Source organism: Dendronephthya gigantea, unplaced genomic scaffold, assembly GCF_004324835.1.
Source record: "Dendronephthya gigantea isolate DGI-Jeju-01 unplaced genomic scaffold, DenGig_1.0 000014F, whole genome shotgun sequence".
Lineage (NCBI taxonomy): Eukaryota > Metazoa > Cnidaria > Anthozoa > Malacalcyonacea > Nephtheidae > Dendronephthya > Dendronephthya gigantea.
Window position 1 is genome coordinate 2218612 of NW_021163024.1, and position 17892 is coordinate 2236503.

Consider the following 17892-nt stretch of genomic DNA (forward strand, 5'->3'; position numbering starts at 1 on the left):
TCTTTAACTCACTGAGCTTCAATGCTACTAATATGTGTTTTTTATTACCTGTTTAACCCAGATGATTTTAGTTGTCAGTTAGGAAGCCCTGCAGTGTAATGGTTCACTAAAAATTAGTCAATATTTATTGTATATTTCATATTTGTCAATATTTAACTCATTAGGCTTTCATGCAGTAAATGCACTCACATGCAGTGTATACCCTGCTTATCTAATGCCAGAATGATTGTACTTGTTCTACTGAGAAAGCTCTTTTTCAGCTTAGTGGTTAACTAAAAAATCTTACTAGTGCAACATCTAAGTGCAACATACTAAACAAATCCCAGATGATTATATTTCTCAGTAAGGTTACTCTGTAGCTACATAGGACTTAATTTATAATTAACAGAATCGAACATTTCTGAAAGATTAGATAAGGGCCTTTAGTGGGTTTACAAATTTGGATTTTAAAAAGGATTTGTGGCAACTTTTTAGCATATGAATATCTGGTCATGTCTTTGTCAACACCAAAATCTACATAATATCTCACAAATATATTAATATGCTTAATAGCTTGTGATTGTAAAATCAAAATATGCAAGGATAGCTCAAATAGTGTTGTTTGACATGTGATTTTATAATTGATAATTGATTGCAGAATTGATATAAGTTTTAATGACTGGTAGTAATGTTTATCATGATTCATTCTATTTATGGCATGTGTCATACTCCAAATTGATGCATAAAACAAATACCCTGTCATGATTGTGATATTGTTTCTTATTAATGTCCAATATATTTTATTAATATATTTGACTATGTAAACATACACAATTGTGTATATGAAGAATTTTACTATAAAGCAGAAATATTTAGCACTGTTATTAGTTTTGATTATTGTTCTGATTAGTTGCAATGTCTCAAATGTATTTACAATATAACAACACTAAATAAGTGGGCTTTAACCAAATAATGTACAAATGTAAAATATACAGTGTCATTAACATACTAACTCGGTATATAAGCACACTGGAAAATGCTAATACATCTTAATAACAACTCTGAACAATGTTGGCAGCACAACATTGATCAATCCTGTTCATACAATATTGTATCAACCTTGATCATTTTGAAGCGTGTACTGGTTACTATAATAGTTTGACAAAGTATTGAGATCAGTACTATTAGTTTTAAATAGTGTTCTGGTTACTTGCAATGTCTTAACCTAAATGTATTTACAATATAACAACAAATATGGACAGTAACACTTTACATAACTGTGTATGTTAAACACACAGGAATATGCTATGCATATGTTGCATACATCTTGATTATTAGTGTATTAGTTTTGTAATTTTTGCATGAAGTATGTATGTTTGATTTCTATTTTTAAAATAGATATATTAAGACAAAAACTTGTGTTGTAAACCCATACTCATTTGTATAAACTCTTCAAAGCTCCATGCACTCCACTAGTATTCAAGTATCAACTAGTATACAAGGGTTAAAAATCTTCGTGCATTCTAGTTATATTTTTCTGAAAAAGTGCTGATGATTTTTCTTTTCAATGTGGAATCTTAGAGGACCATTGCAGCCTAATGATAGACAATGTCATGCAGTACCATTTAGTTGTTCATGCATGAAAATCAAAAAGAGGACTATCAATACATTTTAAATTTAATTACTGTTTCTTAGAAAATTGTTTTTTTTCATCAAATTGTTGGGGGTGGCTGTGCCAAAAAAACAAAATTGTGTTTGGTTCTTGAAATTATTTGAGTTGTTTGATTTACTATCTGGCAGCAGTTTGATTTTCTGACAGGAAAAGCAACTGGAAAACTAGTCATTAGAAGGGAAATTCACATTAACTATATTTGTCTGCTGGTTTGCCTTCAAAATATTAGTATGTAAATCTATAATTTTGGAGGCAATATCCAGCTATATAAGGATTATTACTTTCATATAGTTAAAAAGGAATATAGAGCTTTGAGATGGTTCTTAACAGTTGTGAAAACTTGAAACAGTTGTGAAAAAATTACTTGGCAGATTCTCCATGCATGCAAGTGCATAGCTTGAACTTGCTTAACACATGCCCCAGTGACAGCCTCCGCATTACTACACCCACGCTCAACTGCCAAACTCTCAATTGCCTCCTGAACTTTTGTCAAAGAGTTTGACGGCTGTTCAACGGCGTTTTCGTTGACTTAACACTTCTTCCAACGAAAATCGCACATTTGAAACAGCCGCCATGTTTACTTAATCAAATATTCTTGGGCGGTACACCACTGACCCAAATGAACGTGGCGCAAACATTTTGGGGGTATACTACATGCCATATTGAATTGCAAACTAGCGATTTCGCATGCAAAAATGCCAAGCGTGTTTCACGACGCTAGACCGACGTTATACAAGGTGTATCCATAAAGGCAATGCAAATTATAAAAAGACGTTTAGTCGCTGGAATCACCAGTAATAGCGTTCTCAGTTTAAAAGAATAAACATACAGCCGATGATGTTGAAATAATTCTCTTAGAAGTGATCGAAAGAGAACTGGACAAGCCAAGATAACAGTCAGAAGAGGTGAGTAATTTATTTGCAAATTATTACATGGCGAGTTAACGTTTAAGTTTGATACTGATTATAATGACAACATCAGTAGCTTGCTGCTCGACTGATAACAATTGCATCTAATTATAAACAGAAACCGTCCTTCAGGCTCTCCTGTACCTGAGAATCTGAGATAAATATGATAATTATGCCCGTTTGCACGACACATTAATTTATTCCATGTCTCAGACTGAAGACCGGGTCCGGTTGTATAAAAATGTTGTTTACTATAGTTAGTGAAAGAATTGACCAACCAGAGTCATTTATTTTTGAGCTAATTACGATTTAACTACGCAGAATGTAGTTAAGAGGTTTATACAACCGGACTCTGGTTAACACTTGTCCTAAGAATCTGGGATGAGGATGCAGGGAAAGAGTTAATGACGTGGAACTAGAAAGGAATCAGAATTTTTGTTGATTTTAAATGAATGTTTTGAGTCAGCAAGACGCAAACATGCTGACCTAAGAGGCAAAATAAATTCGTGATTCATCGAGGATTAATCTCACTAATATAACATCAAATCCAGAGGAAGTCGTTGGTTTTTTGTTTGAATGTGTATTCATACGTATGGACGTCGTTAAAAAAGTTGTCGATTTGGATTTCAATCAGGAATGTCGGTCAGATGTCGGTCGGATGTCGGTCCAACACCCTGCCTTACGTGTCTGGTAGATGCAAACATGAAAGAACAAACATTTAACTAGAAATGAGAATGTCAACAGAAAAAGTCTATAACTAAAGTCTATGACATATTTCTGTTCCGGGTGGTAACTTCAATTATGCGTTTATTATAAAGCTTGTTTCACGACGTTAGACCAACGTTATACACGGTGTATCCATAAAGGCAATGCAAATTATAAAAAGACGTTTGGTCGCTGGAAACACCAGTAATAACGTATTCTACTTCGGTTTTCAGTTTAAAACTATAAAAATACAGCCGTGCATGGATGTTGAAATAATTGCCAGAAGAGAGGTAAGTGATTTATTCGCAAATTACTACATGGCGAGTTAACGTTTAAGTTTGATAATTATATAATGACAACATCAGTAGCTTGCGCTGCTCGATTGATAACAATTGCATCTAAACAGAAACCATTCCTCAGGCTCTGCTGTACCTGAGATATATATGATAATTATGCCCGTTTGCATGACACATCAATTTATTACCATGTCTCAGACTGAAGCCCGGGTCTGGTTGTATAAAAACGTTGTTAACTATAGTTAGTGACAGAATTGACCAATCAGAGTAATTTATTTTTGAGTCACTACGATTTAACTACGCAAATGTAGTTAAGAGGTTTATACAACCGGACTCTGGTTCACATTTGTACTAAGAATCTGGGATAGGTGCGCATTTTGCTTTGTCTAGTGGGAAATAATACAATGGACCCCCGATTCTAAGGAGCTAGAGGACGAAACGAATGCAAATGAACTTAAACAAAGTCTTTAGCTCAAAGACTTTATCATTAGGTTCGGCACGTCAAAAGTTCGACGTCTGAAACAGGCCAAAGCTAATCGAAGTTAAATTGAGTACTAAATCTATAGCCTCTTAACATATTAAAATGGTTTAATATGTAATTACTGAAAAAGGTCTATTGGTTGGTACTCAGTCTATTGTTACGTCATAGTCACTAACTACAGGGTGTATAAAAAAAAACGCAACCACTTAATATTCATGAATATCTTCTTTGTTTTCTACAACACAAAAGACGTTTGGCCCGTGGAATGCGAGAAAGCTTGTAATCATATTCTAGCGGCACAATCGTCGGTAAACAAAGTCGGGTGCGTAAACCAACGAGCTGAATTGAAAGTATTTAACGAGTAAATGTTATTACAATTTATTTTACAAGGTCGACAGTTAGCATTCAAGTTATCATGCACGACAATAAAAACTCGTTGTTCGGTTGTTAGCTGCACCATTATTAGTTTAGCTGATTTGACTATTAGCAGTTGAATTGTACGATAAGAAGCCATTTTAAAATCCCAGGGGCATAAAATCTATTCAGCTTATGAACAATATGAATTTTAGAATATTAAGTGGTTGCGTTTTTTTTGAGACACCCTGTACAGGGTGTCTAAAAAAACCCCGAAAACTATTGACATCACTTATTGTTAAAATTTGAATGCCGTGTTCACGATTTTTAGCCCGTGGGGATTTAATTCAACTTATAAAATGCTAGATAAGAAAAATTTGAAATTGTGAAGTGATTAAATTTAAATTAGCCTTGTTATAGCTTCGAAAGAAAATGGTACAACTGACCGCGGAACAACAAGTGTTTATTGTGATAAATTATACGCGCACCCAAAGTACAACGGAAGTACGAAACGCTTCTCGACGAAGGTTGACAAAGGAACTTTTACTGCATCATGCATAAAAATGCTTATGGCAAACATTTATGCAATTCTATTATTATTCAACATGGCGAAATTTTCTCTCTTTTAAATAACCTTGCCGGTATGACTGCTGACCAAACAAATTAAAGCCCCGTTCGATCTGACGAGTTTCATATAATTTCTAAGCTATCGATCTTATGGACGGATGTAATCAACTACAGCGTGTATAAAGAAACAGATTTAAATACTAATAAATAGACCTTTTCAGCTTGTATGCAAATTAAACCATTTCAGATGTTGTGACCATGGAATAGGGAATAAAACTTCACCTTGCATACAAGGTGAAAAGGTCTATATTGAAAACAATTGTTGCTTTTTTTTACGCGCATCTACATTTGACTTGGATTTTTATCATTTCGCTCATATGATTTGTGCCAGTTGCATTGAGACAATTACTGATAAGAAACCTTATCAATACAGCTGTTTAATTCCCTTTCCAAAACTCCGTTATTAATTTTGCTCAAAATGTCAACATTAGAATATTACACGAACATGTTTTATTATACGACACATTTTGCCGTTTCTGAAAGCGTCGTGAAATTATTCAAAATTAAGTTCATTACTCATAAAAACCTACTTTCAATTCCTTGGCCCGCGTGTGAAATGGAATACAAAACTGAAAATAGATCCTCATGCAGAATAGGAATGTAAAAGGGGATTTTTGTAGAGAAAAGCCATGATTATACATTACAACTGTAACTATGCACGTGAGTCTCGGCTTACACTGCAAAGTTTTTTGCATAAGCTTGTAAATACATGCCGCGTGATCGACTTTGAGATACAGGGACAGGTTGTATCAAGCCCGTTTAGCTTAAATGATTGATAAGATCAAAATCGAAAGCAAGTCTATTATTTTATTCAACAAGCAAACTATAGGTTTTCAACGTCAATACAAACTGATATACTGTTTACAACTAAATTCAGTGCATAATAATATTCAAGTTATTCAAGAGAGACGTAAGAGTGTTATAATTTAATTTTGACTTATGTACTGTTTAAGCTAAATTAACGGGCTTGATGCAACCGGCCCCAGACAATCAAACGGAACAGATCCTGTATTAAGAGTTTGACTGAGCACATTTCAAAAGAAAGCGATCGCAAAAAATCAATTGCACGACTTCCTAAACTGAATGGAAATGCGCCTTTAATCAGAGATAAAAAACTCATTTATCTACGTGTGAAAATTGATGGCATTGAACGACCATTTCAAGGACGTCACGTTCGTATTCAAGTTTCCGGAATTGAAGTAAAAGGTGTCAGAACTGACATCGCCAAGTCCAATCAAGGCGCCATCGTGCGAGAATAGTCGTGGAAATTGTTATCTCTGACTCTGCATCAGCGAGTGGAAATACATTAATATTTGATTTCAGGTGGCACCCACGATAAAGTTTATGCATATGACAAACGACAAACTTTGAGTTCGGGAAACCTTCACATTTGTCACATTTCTGATATATGAAGAGTAAAAATGTCATATCAGCGAGAAAATGTTTAGTACGCTGAATGCGTGCATCCACTTTTCAAACAGAAATTCGTCCGAAAACTTGCCATATGGCATTTTTGCTCGTTTTTTTTGTTCCAGCATGTGAGACAGATCTTAACGAGATGTTGCAAGTTGGAGATGAAAAACTTTAGTAAATAAAGACGATTTTAATCGTTGTCTTCGTCAATTTTGATGTTGCTATAGCCACCAAATTTCATTCGATTTAATCACACACATGCCAATCTCCCAAAAGATTCAATTAAATGTTAAAATATTATACTAGAACTTTCTATAAATCTTAAATCAGATCTTACTGTAACTTAAAATGAAACCACACGTGAATTTTGATTTCATTTTTGTTTTTAAGAATTGATATATTGGTTAAGAAGTATAAAATCCCTTCAAATACTCAGAAATAAACTATGTGTACCTGCCGTGACAAAGATAAAGAAGATTTATTATCTTGAAATATTAAAAGTTGTTACTTGGCAGGATTCACTTGTTATATGCATTCATTCATATTTCATTAATACAATATTTCATAAATGTCTTCAAAAGAACATGTGGGTTGATTAAAACACGTCTATTGCACATGTAGCTTGTGTATACTTTATGCTCGTTTATTAAAATTGAGGCGAAGCGAGCTTGTTTTGAAAGAGTGAAATGAAGATCTCAAAACTTCGTCATGGTAAAATTGAAGTCAATTGAAATTGAAAATATCTTTGCAAAATATACCGAGATTTATTATCATTACAGAAAGTGTTTGAACGATGTGTATAGGATTGAATAATATAATATAATATTTGTGTGTAAGTTTTGAGCGGGTTAGTTTCTTACACGCTCAACTTCATTAGAATTTAGGATAGTTAAGAGCGTAAATTTTTACATTTAAGACATCGTCATGATCAGTTTCAACCCAAATATGATTGACATTCGGCAACAAATCAGTTTAATTTGTTCATACCGGTCAATTGCCTTTGCATCAAATTCAGTTATTAAAAAAACCAAATTTGCGGAGTGCGGACCAATGTACTATTAGGATTGCAATATATAAGTATGAGTTCAAAGCGTTCGAGAGAAGTGAAAATTATCACCTTGTTGTGTACGGCACTCATACCGTGTCGGCACGCGCCCGTTACAGAAGTTCAATTTTGCATTACATTTCAAGTGTCATTTTGTTAATTCTTTATTCAAACATTAAGCAAGAAAGGCGGTATATTCATTACATTCACGACAATGTGCTTATAAATTGCTTCTTAATTGAAAAGGAAAATTTACATTAAAAAGCAAAAGGTGAATCTGTGCTTCGTCAAATAAAAGTTGGCTTCGGTCGAGTCAAAAACGAGGAAACAAAAAAAGAACGTATATTCTTTTAATTTCGCGTGAACTTTGTGCCATTGACATTGGTTTCGAAAAGGTAAATATTTTAATGTTTATAATATGATATTGTGGTTTAATTTGATACCGGTAGCTATATTCCCGTTTATAGCATTCTATTTCTTGAAGTTTGATTTAATTCACAAAGCTTGACACAGGAGTGGGCTTTTTTAAATAGAATTTGATAAACTTTGGGCTAGTTCATGTAGTTCTATTTTGACGATGAAATATTTTCTTTGCTAAATGTCTGATTTATTCCTCGCTCTTCACTGATCCCAATTTCCGTTCTGTATATATCACACACGAATTGAATGAAGCAGTACCAGTATGTTACATTATATACTGCATATTGTGGCATTGGATAGTGAAAATAGTGCCGTAAAGCGCGACATTATTTACTGTAATTTAAAAATATACATATTTGCATATTCGAGTATAAAATCTAAAATCCCTAAATCTGAAATAAACTTACAGGTGCTTACTAAATCACCGACTTATATTTCGTGTACCAATGGATAGATTCATTATTTTCTTAATATTTCTGCATGTCATAATATTATGCGCGTGCATGTCTATGTGTTGTAACAAATGTTTACAACGTCACCCGTGTTATCATCGTTTCTTTGAGAAACAGGAAATTAATGGCCACCTGTGTTTCAATCGCTCAGCACACAAAACGAAATTACTTTCGAATTTTGTCATCTTCATTCTGGTTGCACAGGAAGAAAATATTATTTAAACGTCCTTTAAAACAAATCTATTGATGCATAATTAATATAAGGAAAAGTTAACAACTCATGGACATGCGCACTATAAAGCTTTACAAGCGTCTCTTAGTGAGTCTTACGAATATTCTTAGGCACTGTCGTTCATGTCGTAGATGTAGTCGTTCATTTGTCTTTGAATAGTGAACAGATTATAAAAGCGTACGTGATTAATTTTATCCAAAGCAGGTTTATGGAATTAGAATCATCGTTCAAAATGGCAAATTTTCATATTTTATGATATGATGAAGAACAAGACATCCGATAAGGCGTCTACTCCGTCTATATTAGTCGCAAAGTTTTGAAAAACGAGCGAAATTTTTACCATACTAGCAATGCAAAGTTTGCCGGTGTGTAAATTTCCGAATGCCGGCTTACACCTGTATTGTGGACGTTCTCGTGGCAACAGATTTCGAAGTTTAATTATTTAAGGACACTACGATTTAATCTATTCATAAAGTCTTTCCGACTTTATACCTAATAATAGTTATGTATAGCTCACAAACGTCAAGAAATTTAGGATCCTAGCTTCGAGCAGTTTTGAAAAGCAGGTATATATGTCCATAGCCAGTTGCTGGCATGAATTAAATGATAAATTGTTAAAAGGTATAGGCCATGCTGCTTGCTAGCTTTCTAAGGAGCTGTTTACATGACCCCGGTTACCCGAGATTCAATGAAGCGTGAGATGATTTTGAGGTATTGAAATGAGCAGATAACATGATCCTGACAGTTGTATAATCACCACAACAATAGCATCTGCTTTTTTGGTATCTTAAAGAGTTATTTCAATACCTCAAAGTCCTCTCATGCTTCGTTGAATCTCGGGTAACCGGGCTCATGTAAACAGCCTCTAAAAACAAAATCAATTTTACCAAACACAAGGTCGAAGATGAACAAGCAGCCTCTTGGACACCGTCTGCATTTAAATTATTAGGTAAAAAGTGTAAAAACTTAAGGGCAAACTGAAGGGGGGGGGGGGGCAGATTTTTGTAAAAGACACTTCTGTAGCGCGAGTAGAAAATGTTTGCAAAAGAAGCTATACTAAGAGAGAAACAAAAAACATGTCCCTGGATTAACAGGCCTAAAAGACTACTTCTACGAGAAGGAATGCGTCAGTTTTTCCTAGCCCCATATTCGATAGAATTTGATATTCAGTTATTTGCACCCAAGTATGTCCACAACTTTAAATTTTGCGCTAAGAGCTATATCATTCTGCCTTTTTCAAAAAACGATTAAGATTGTTTCTTAAAACTATATTGACTGGCTATTGAGATAAACAACGTACATTATAAATTCTCAAAAAGGCATTGACAAAATAAATTGAAATTAGAAATGGCAGTTAGTATATATAATTAAGATGCTAGGGAACGGAAATGAACTGATATTTTAATAAACCGACAAAACAAATAATTTATAGTGATTGTGAGACAGATGTTATTAATTAAACGTTGTCTAAAGTGTCTAAAGTCTTGATTATAGCGAGCCCGTGAGCTGAGACACGATCGAAATTTTAACAAGACAAGCGTTATATGCGTATAAGAAAGGTTAGTCTTTAATTTCTAAGAAACTTTCTTTATGAATCCCGAACACTGAAAAAGTTGAGGCTAAAGTCCTCATGATTTATTGTCTGCCGTCAATGTGTAGGAACAAAGACAAAGCCTGACTAGCCATCCACAATGGCATCTCAGATGTTTATATAATTATGTATGTGTATCTGAACTAGCTACATATAGGCTATTGCTTTATGCAGGGTATAAGCTAAAGAAACCACTAAATGTTCCTGGAAAGGAGGGAGGGAGGGAGGGAGGGGGGAGGTAGGGAGGGGGGAGGGAGGGAGGAAGGGAAGAAGGGAGGGAGGGATCTGTGTTAATAGATTGTATTATGCATTCTTTTCAAAAGTTCTTTGTTTCTCTCCTTTGTCATTGCTATCCCGCTATATGAGGACAGGCATATGGAAATAAGTTGTGGAAGCCCTGCTCTATGAAAAGGGAGTTAATGTCAGTTGTTTACGAGTTCTCCTATGCTTTACCGAATTGCTTATGTAATTGTAATTATCGTATGCTTTGGTGAAGATTCGAAAACCCTGTTTCATCAATACTACTGAGATATTTTGCCACAGTTATGGAATTGAATTCTATTTAAGAATACCTGTTTTCAATCAAACATAACGAAAAAACAAACAATTTTATTTACATTTCAACGCACACATGCAAAACATATTATACTTTTGATCAGCAGCAGCCATGATAATGCTTCGATCAATGCACAAGCCTTTTTGGGGATATTGCTGGAAATGTTCGGGTAAATTTACTTCTAAATATTCATTGTAATATAAGCAAATCTTATCAAGAAATGAAATTTATAATAATGAATATTAAAAAATATTATTGTTAACAGAATTGTTCAATATGGGCTCGAAAAGTTTTAATATCACAGAAATCTGCCGAAGAGATCCTACCACGCTGAACGATGAGGAGTTTAATATCGCACTGGAGCACTGTGAATCTCCCTTTCCTGATTTACCGACTGGTAACTCATCAACATCATCATTCCCATCATCGTCTTCATCAGATTCCCCTCCAATACTTGAATATACTTATTTCTATACCTTGCTCATTTCTGGTGGAATCCTGTTAAACCTGTTGGTCATGATCACGATATTTTCTAGAAATCGACTTCGAACAGTTCCAAATGCATTCATGGTATCTTTATCTGTGGCAGATTTTTTAATGGCCACTGTAGCACTTCCCTTAAGAATGATGGAACGCATTGATGAAAACAAGAACCATGTCATTACGTCATTATTATTCCCATGTATTGGAGTGGCATCCATATTCAGCTTATGTTGTGTAACCCTTGATCGCTATATGCATATAAAACACCCATTGAACTATGAAAAATACATAAATAAAAGACGAGCATTTGCAATTGTTACAGGTGTGTGGTTTTTCTCTATTAGTCAATCATTAGTATTCTTTCTCGTCAAAAACAATCGTCATCATGAAGCAATTTTCAACGACGTCCGAATTTTTTATTGCTTTGGAATTCCGTCAATATTCATCGTTGCTGCATATGCCAAGCTGTTTTTAATAGCAAGATCACATGCCCGGGTCATCGCTGCAACCTCAGTCAGAATACCCGACCGTCCGTGGTCGCAGAAGAAAGATTTTAAAATTCTCAAGAATATTGCATTGATCGTTGGCACTTTTATCCTATGTTGGTTTCCATTCCTCTTTGCAGTCAGTTACGAGCTTCACCATTCAACGCTGACGAGAGAGTTTTATGTGCTCATGGGTATTTTAGAATGTTTTGCTTGCAGTACTTGTGTACTAAATCCTATCATTTACGGCATATTAAGACGAGATTTGCGGATATCAATGAAATATGTTGCTGGTTGTAAACGTGGAAGCATGGAGGAAAGTGAATCGTTGTAGACAATACGAAATATGAAAGTATTTTGAGTGAAAGATTATCAGATTAAAGGCCGTGTAATAAACGACTGTTGCTGTACATGTAGCTAAAGGAATGTGGTTTGCTATATTTTTAATTAATGAAACTAGTAAAAACTGGAGAATTGCAGAAAGAGTGAAAAGATACCTTTTGGGCGCCATTTCTGAAATCAAATTTGTAGCCGAGTCCGAAGGAGCAGTGCCAGTCTCTTAATTTTTCGCTATCTTCAACAACAAAGACCAATAATTGGTTTTAAAGATGGCGACCGATTTATCCGGTCCAGTTCACATAGAAGAGTTGAACTAGAAAATTTCAAAGAATAATCAATTGCCCTCCTATTGGTTCGAAAAAGAATACTCAATATCACTCTCAACCACATCCATCCAATAATTATTTACTATCCACTTTAAATATTATATATAGTTAATATAGTTACAAAGGTGATTGTTGACAATTCATCTGATTGGTCGAGTGACTTTTCTACATGCATTTAAGGAATCAAACTGAATGAGGCAAGGTAAATTAAGCAACGTGAACTTCATACAAATACATAATTTTTATTATACTCATATACTATCCATGTAGTTACCTTTTCCATATATTTCTATAGCATGTAATATTGTAATGATTGTTGATTAAGGTGGCTCCTAGAGAGAAAATTGTTGAATGCAGTTTGATGATATAGAATTAGTTTTTCTCACGATGACGAATATGCCGTCATTTTTGGGGTACTTTTTCAAAAACTGTGAGCGTAAGACCTCAAAACGGCGATTATTTTTAAACTTAGGCTGAACTTATTCTTCGAATGGTCTGTTTATTCTAAAAAAATTGCTTTTGATGTTTAAACATAATTTTTAAACCCATTTCAGAAAATTGAAAGTACCCCAAAACGTCATTGTGAGAAAGGCTAATTAAGCATCGACATTGTAAACTATAAAATTATAAATTAAAATTAGTTTTAACGTATTGAATACTGGGTTCGAAATAAAAATATATTGCTTGGCCAATTATAGAAGCCGTTGCCATGGAAACAATGACATTTCAATATGGCAATCAATTATCATTAAATTACAATTATTTCACAAATCCTTTGGTGAAAACTCTCCTTTTTCCACTGAACGTTTTGCCAGATGGTTAGTAGGTGTAAAAACATGGTTTTGCGGAATCAAAAAAATCCTATCGATAACTTTTTTAAAATTGTCGGGTCGTTTAATAAATGACTTGAAAAGCATTCGGTGAAAAATTAAAAAAATTAAAAGAAATGGATTTATTCCGGGCGGAATATTTGATAAAATATTTAATATAAAAAAATAGAGAAGTGGATTATTATTGATGCGGAGTTCTTAAGAAAAAGGTGAATATTCGACGATATTGTGGCAAATTTCTCACTCAGTAAAATTGCCATGAAAAGCCCACAATAAAATGAATTTTTATGAGATTTCCCGAATTTCCCAATTTTTCGTAACTTCTTTGCTGATTTACTTACCGAATTCTCAGCTGCTAAAATTACGAGGCTAAAATTACGAGAATAACTACAAACAATTTTTCACGGATAATCAAATTATTTAATTATTCGCTAACGATTTTCATATGCAATATTCACAGCAGGGTATTAAAAAAGTGAGTAATAATAGTGAGTAATAATATATTTATCCTGAAATTGTGAACCAGTGATCAGGACTTCGGATTAAAACCAATTTCTGCGGCGTTCACCTAAAATATCACTCTGACTTTTAAAGCTCTCCTCTGCTGAGTGCAATAAATCCGACACATTTGTTTTGTGTACTCTAAATTTAATTGCGCGTGACGTACCTGGGCTATTTTCAGCCTAGTATTCTACAGGTTTAGTATTCTTTCGAAGGTTGTGCACCTATATTCACAACAGATATTAGCAAATTAAAGGTCATCTGAGCAGTCTCTTTTTCATTCTCTAAAACCTTGTCGTGTAAGTTCTTTCTATAGTCATCTCTCTGTGTGCGGTCTCGTAATCATAATATGCATGCAGTAGGAAAAAAAGCATTCAATCGCGTTGCTTGAATTTTAAAATACAATTTTTACCAGAATATTTCGTCTCATTGATGCTGTTGATCAAAATATACCGGCGATATTTGGCAAACTGGGAAAGATCTGAGACAGGGTTAGAATAAGATTATTCAAAAAGGGAATGCGTTTTATTAAAATAAGACAATGGTAATTAATTTAAAAAATTTTAGGCAAATATTGACCAGCTGTCCAAGTTGATCGAATGCATAAGACAAACTGCATTCGACAGCTGAGACACTTCAACGCTGAGAGACGATATTTTAACAAGACAACTGCTGCAGAACACAGGTTTGTGACTAAATTTGTTCTATATATAGCTATTATCTTAAGTTTCAACGTTGTTTGAAAACAAGGTTCTGTTTAAACAATTTATTTAGCTATAGTTACAGTTGTTGGCCATAGGCCGTCTGTCCACATAATTCTGAATAGCTTCAAAACTGTTTGTCTGCAGAGAACATCATTTGGTGTGTAGAATGGGCACCTCATAAGTATTGTCTGTGATCAGGGTCTTGAAATTCTTTGGATGTTGAAAAAAAGACATTATTTTCCACTGGTTTTATACTGCGGCGTAGATTTAATGCATGCTGTGGCGATGAACTATCGGGAGTCAGTGTCACTGCATGTGTTTGCTGGGTTGGAAGCAAATGTCAGACTATTTGTTCACCCCCAGTCAAATCGCTGATTATACGTTAAACTAGCAAAATTTACGATTGTTACGAACCGGTTTATGATATGCATGATATCTTATCTTAAACCCTGTTTTTCTCTTTGACGATATATTGATAAATTGCGTGCTACAAACGGAATTTAATATTTAGGCTTTTGATTACTGCTTAATACCTTAACGACTGCACAATCACTAGTGCCGATAACCTAATTATTTGACTCTACCTGAGGTCTTATTATTTAACAATTAGACAACGAGTCCGGGTTGTCTATGAGCGAATAGTCAACGAAGGTGAGTTGTCTAATTGTTTTAGTATACACCCTGTACCTAGATATATTAATTTCGAGAAAATAATCGATACACCACAATTTCACCGAAAAATGATTTAATTAATTCAATTTTATACGGTCGCGCGAGCGAATTTTTCCCGAGCGAACGTTCACCATCACGAATAGACAATGGTTGAGTAGCCAATCAGAATGCAGGATTTGTAATAGACCATAGTCGGGTATATACTAAAACTGTATAGAGACACGGAAAATGTTTTCTATTTCTTAAATAGAGCACGGCGGGTATATTGAATGACGCAGGCAACTAATTTTATAGTTTTTAAATCAAGTTCGTTTTTCCGAATGAAAAAGGCTGAAGTGAAAAGTGGCCTCATAAAATAACGCATTATAGGGAAGCGAAATATAGAGACTTATATGACGTTTTCATAGAAAAAAAGAACATATATCTTAGGGTGAGAAAGTAATCTTTTTCCCTTTCACTTCAGCAACATAGCCAACAGAGCGATGCGGGGTAGGAAGTACCCAACCCTTTCTCCCCAGTTTATCCCTGGACACAAAATATGGGGTAAAATTTGCGCTGGATGTGAAATTGGCATTATGTTTTTGTGTGACTGACCCGTTCTCTCCACGTAATGCATGTCGGAAGTTGATCAAACTCACTTGGAGTTGCGATAGCGCTGTGTTGAGTGTGTTCCAATGCATTTTAGTTATCAGGGAGCGTCTGAATTTGATAACCAACTACTTTCAAGCATTGCGCACTTAAAAAGTATGTAATAAAGTATAAAATCTCTCACAAAACGTGGCGCAGATATAATTTTACCAAGACCTATTAGCTTTGGTCCAAAACTGGTTCATAAAACATGCTGAGCATAGCGTCCTTGTTGAGTATTGCGTCTGGAGGTGGTGCCAGTTCTTGGGCATCGTGCTCAAACTCATTTGGAAGCGTGTGCTAAACCTAACCAGGCAAATTCAGTTTGTAAATTGAAAAAATTATTAGGAAATATTGCCGCCAAAAATGTGCCAAAATTTAGTTTGAGTTTCAATTTCAAGGGGCTTTAATTTCAGGTTTTGAAACAGGCCTTACGCATTAATAAAACAGGGCATAACGACTGTGCTCAAATCTGCGTTCAACATACTAATTTTCCAAGCGATTATTTCTTCTGAGGTGCACGTGTCCTTGTGAAAAATCCTCATTTTAATGCCTGAGCGGCGGGGACCAGTGAGTTCCTTTTCAGTGAAATAATATCGTGTCATGTAAACGAAACTGACCGATTCTACTGTGTAATAAACCTTATAATCATTAATAGCAATAAATAATCGTCTTAACAGGATTGTGGTTCAATATGAAACCGAATGGTTTTAATATCACAGAAATTTGCCGAAAAGATCCCACCACACTGAACGATGAAGAATTTGATATCGCACTGGAGCATTGTGAGTCTCCCTTTTCAACTGCGTTTACTGCATCATCTTCATCCCCATCATCGTCTTCATCAGATTCCCCTCCAATACTTGGATATACTTATTTCTATACCTTGCTCATTTCTGGTGGAATCCTGTTAAACCTGTTGGTCATGATCACGATATTTTCTAAAAACCGACTTCGAACAGTTCCAAATGCATTCATGGTATCGTTATCTGTGGCAGATTTTTTAATGGCGACTGTAGCACTTCCCTTAAGAATGATGGAGCGTATTGATGAAAACAAGAACCATGTCATTACGTCATTATTATTCCCATGTATTGGAGTGGCATCTATATTCAGCTTATGTTGTGTAACCCTTGATCGCTATATGCATATAAAACACCCATTGAACTATGAAAAATACATCAATAAAAGAAGAGCATTTTCAATAGTTACAAGTGTGTGGTTTTTCTCTATCAATCAATCATTTGTATTGTTTCTCGTCAAAAACAATCGTCATCATGAAGCCATTTTCAACGATATCCGACTTTTCTTTTGTTTTGGGATTCCGTCAATATTCATCGTTGCTGCATATGCCAAGCTGTTTTTAATAGCAAGATCACATGCCCGAGTCATCGCTGCAACCTCAGTCAGAATACCCGACCGACCGTGGTCGCAGAAAAAAGATTTTAAGATTCTCAAGAATATTGCATTGATCGTTGACACTTTTATTCTGTGTTGGTTTCCATTCCTCTTCGCAGTCAGTTACGAGCTTCACCATTCAACGTTGACGAGAGATTTTTATGTGCTCATGGGTATTTTAGAATGTTTTGCTTGCAGTACTTGTGTACTAAATCCTATCATTTACGGCATATTAAGACGAGATTTGCGGAGATCAATGAAATATGTTGCTGGTTGTAAACGCGGAAGCATGGAGGAAAGTGAATAGTTGTAGACAATAAATTGGAAAACGATGATATTTGTAGTAAAATCTATCCACAGATAATCGTTGACGTTTTTATGGCAAACGTAAAACGTAATCTGCTGCTGAATATATTCATTCCTGAGATAATTAGAGGGCTTTCTAATGCATATCACTTGCAGGGCAAAAAGTTAAGAGGGGATCTCTTAGGCCTAGGTTATACGTCGCATTTTGAAACAGAAGCCGTAGAAACAGCCAAAAAAGGGCATAAAAATATGACAGTCATTTAAAAAATGTAATAGATAAACTGAGATATGAGAAATTTTCGGTTCTATTCGAAAAGCTAACTATACTAGCACTTAAACAGTGGAGTCGGCAGCTTGATAAGTGGGGGGGGGACTTATTCATATATTTGTATTACATTATTCATTTCTTTTCAAATTGATTGTTTTAACGGTCTGTGAACATGAATATGTGAATATTTCCACCCCACTTATCGATGCCGGCGACGCCACT

At 34.8% G+C, this 17892-nt stretch overlaps 2 protein-coding genes across 2 annotated transcripts; both read left to right on the forward strand.

Annotated features, from left to right (window-relative positions):
* The first annotated feature begins 7788 nt into the window (after nt 1-7788).
* LOC114519781 (melanocortin receptor 5-like) lies at nt 7789-12775 on the forward strand. Its single transcript, XM_028539953.1, has 2 exons — nt 7789-7875; nt 10997-12775. The coding sequence occupies exon 2, from the start codon at nt 11008-11010 to the stop codon at nt 12031-12033; it is 1026 nt and encodes a 341-aa protein (XP_028395754.1). The 5' UTR covers nt 7789-7875; nt 10997-11007; the 3' UTR covers nt 12034-12775.
* A 3617-nt stretch (nt 12776-16392) lies between these two features.
* Nucleotides 16393-17455, forward strand: LOC114519751 (trace amine-associated receptor 9-like). Its single transcript, XM_028539920.1, has one exon. The coding sequence runs from the start codon at nt 16393-16395 to the stop codon at nt 17401-17403; it is 1011 nt and encodes a 336-aa protein (XP_028395721.1). The 3' UTR covers nt 17404-17455.
* The last annotated feature ends 437 nt before the right edge of the window (nt 17456-17892 follow it).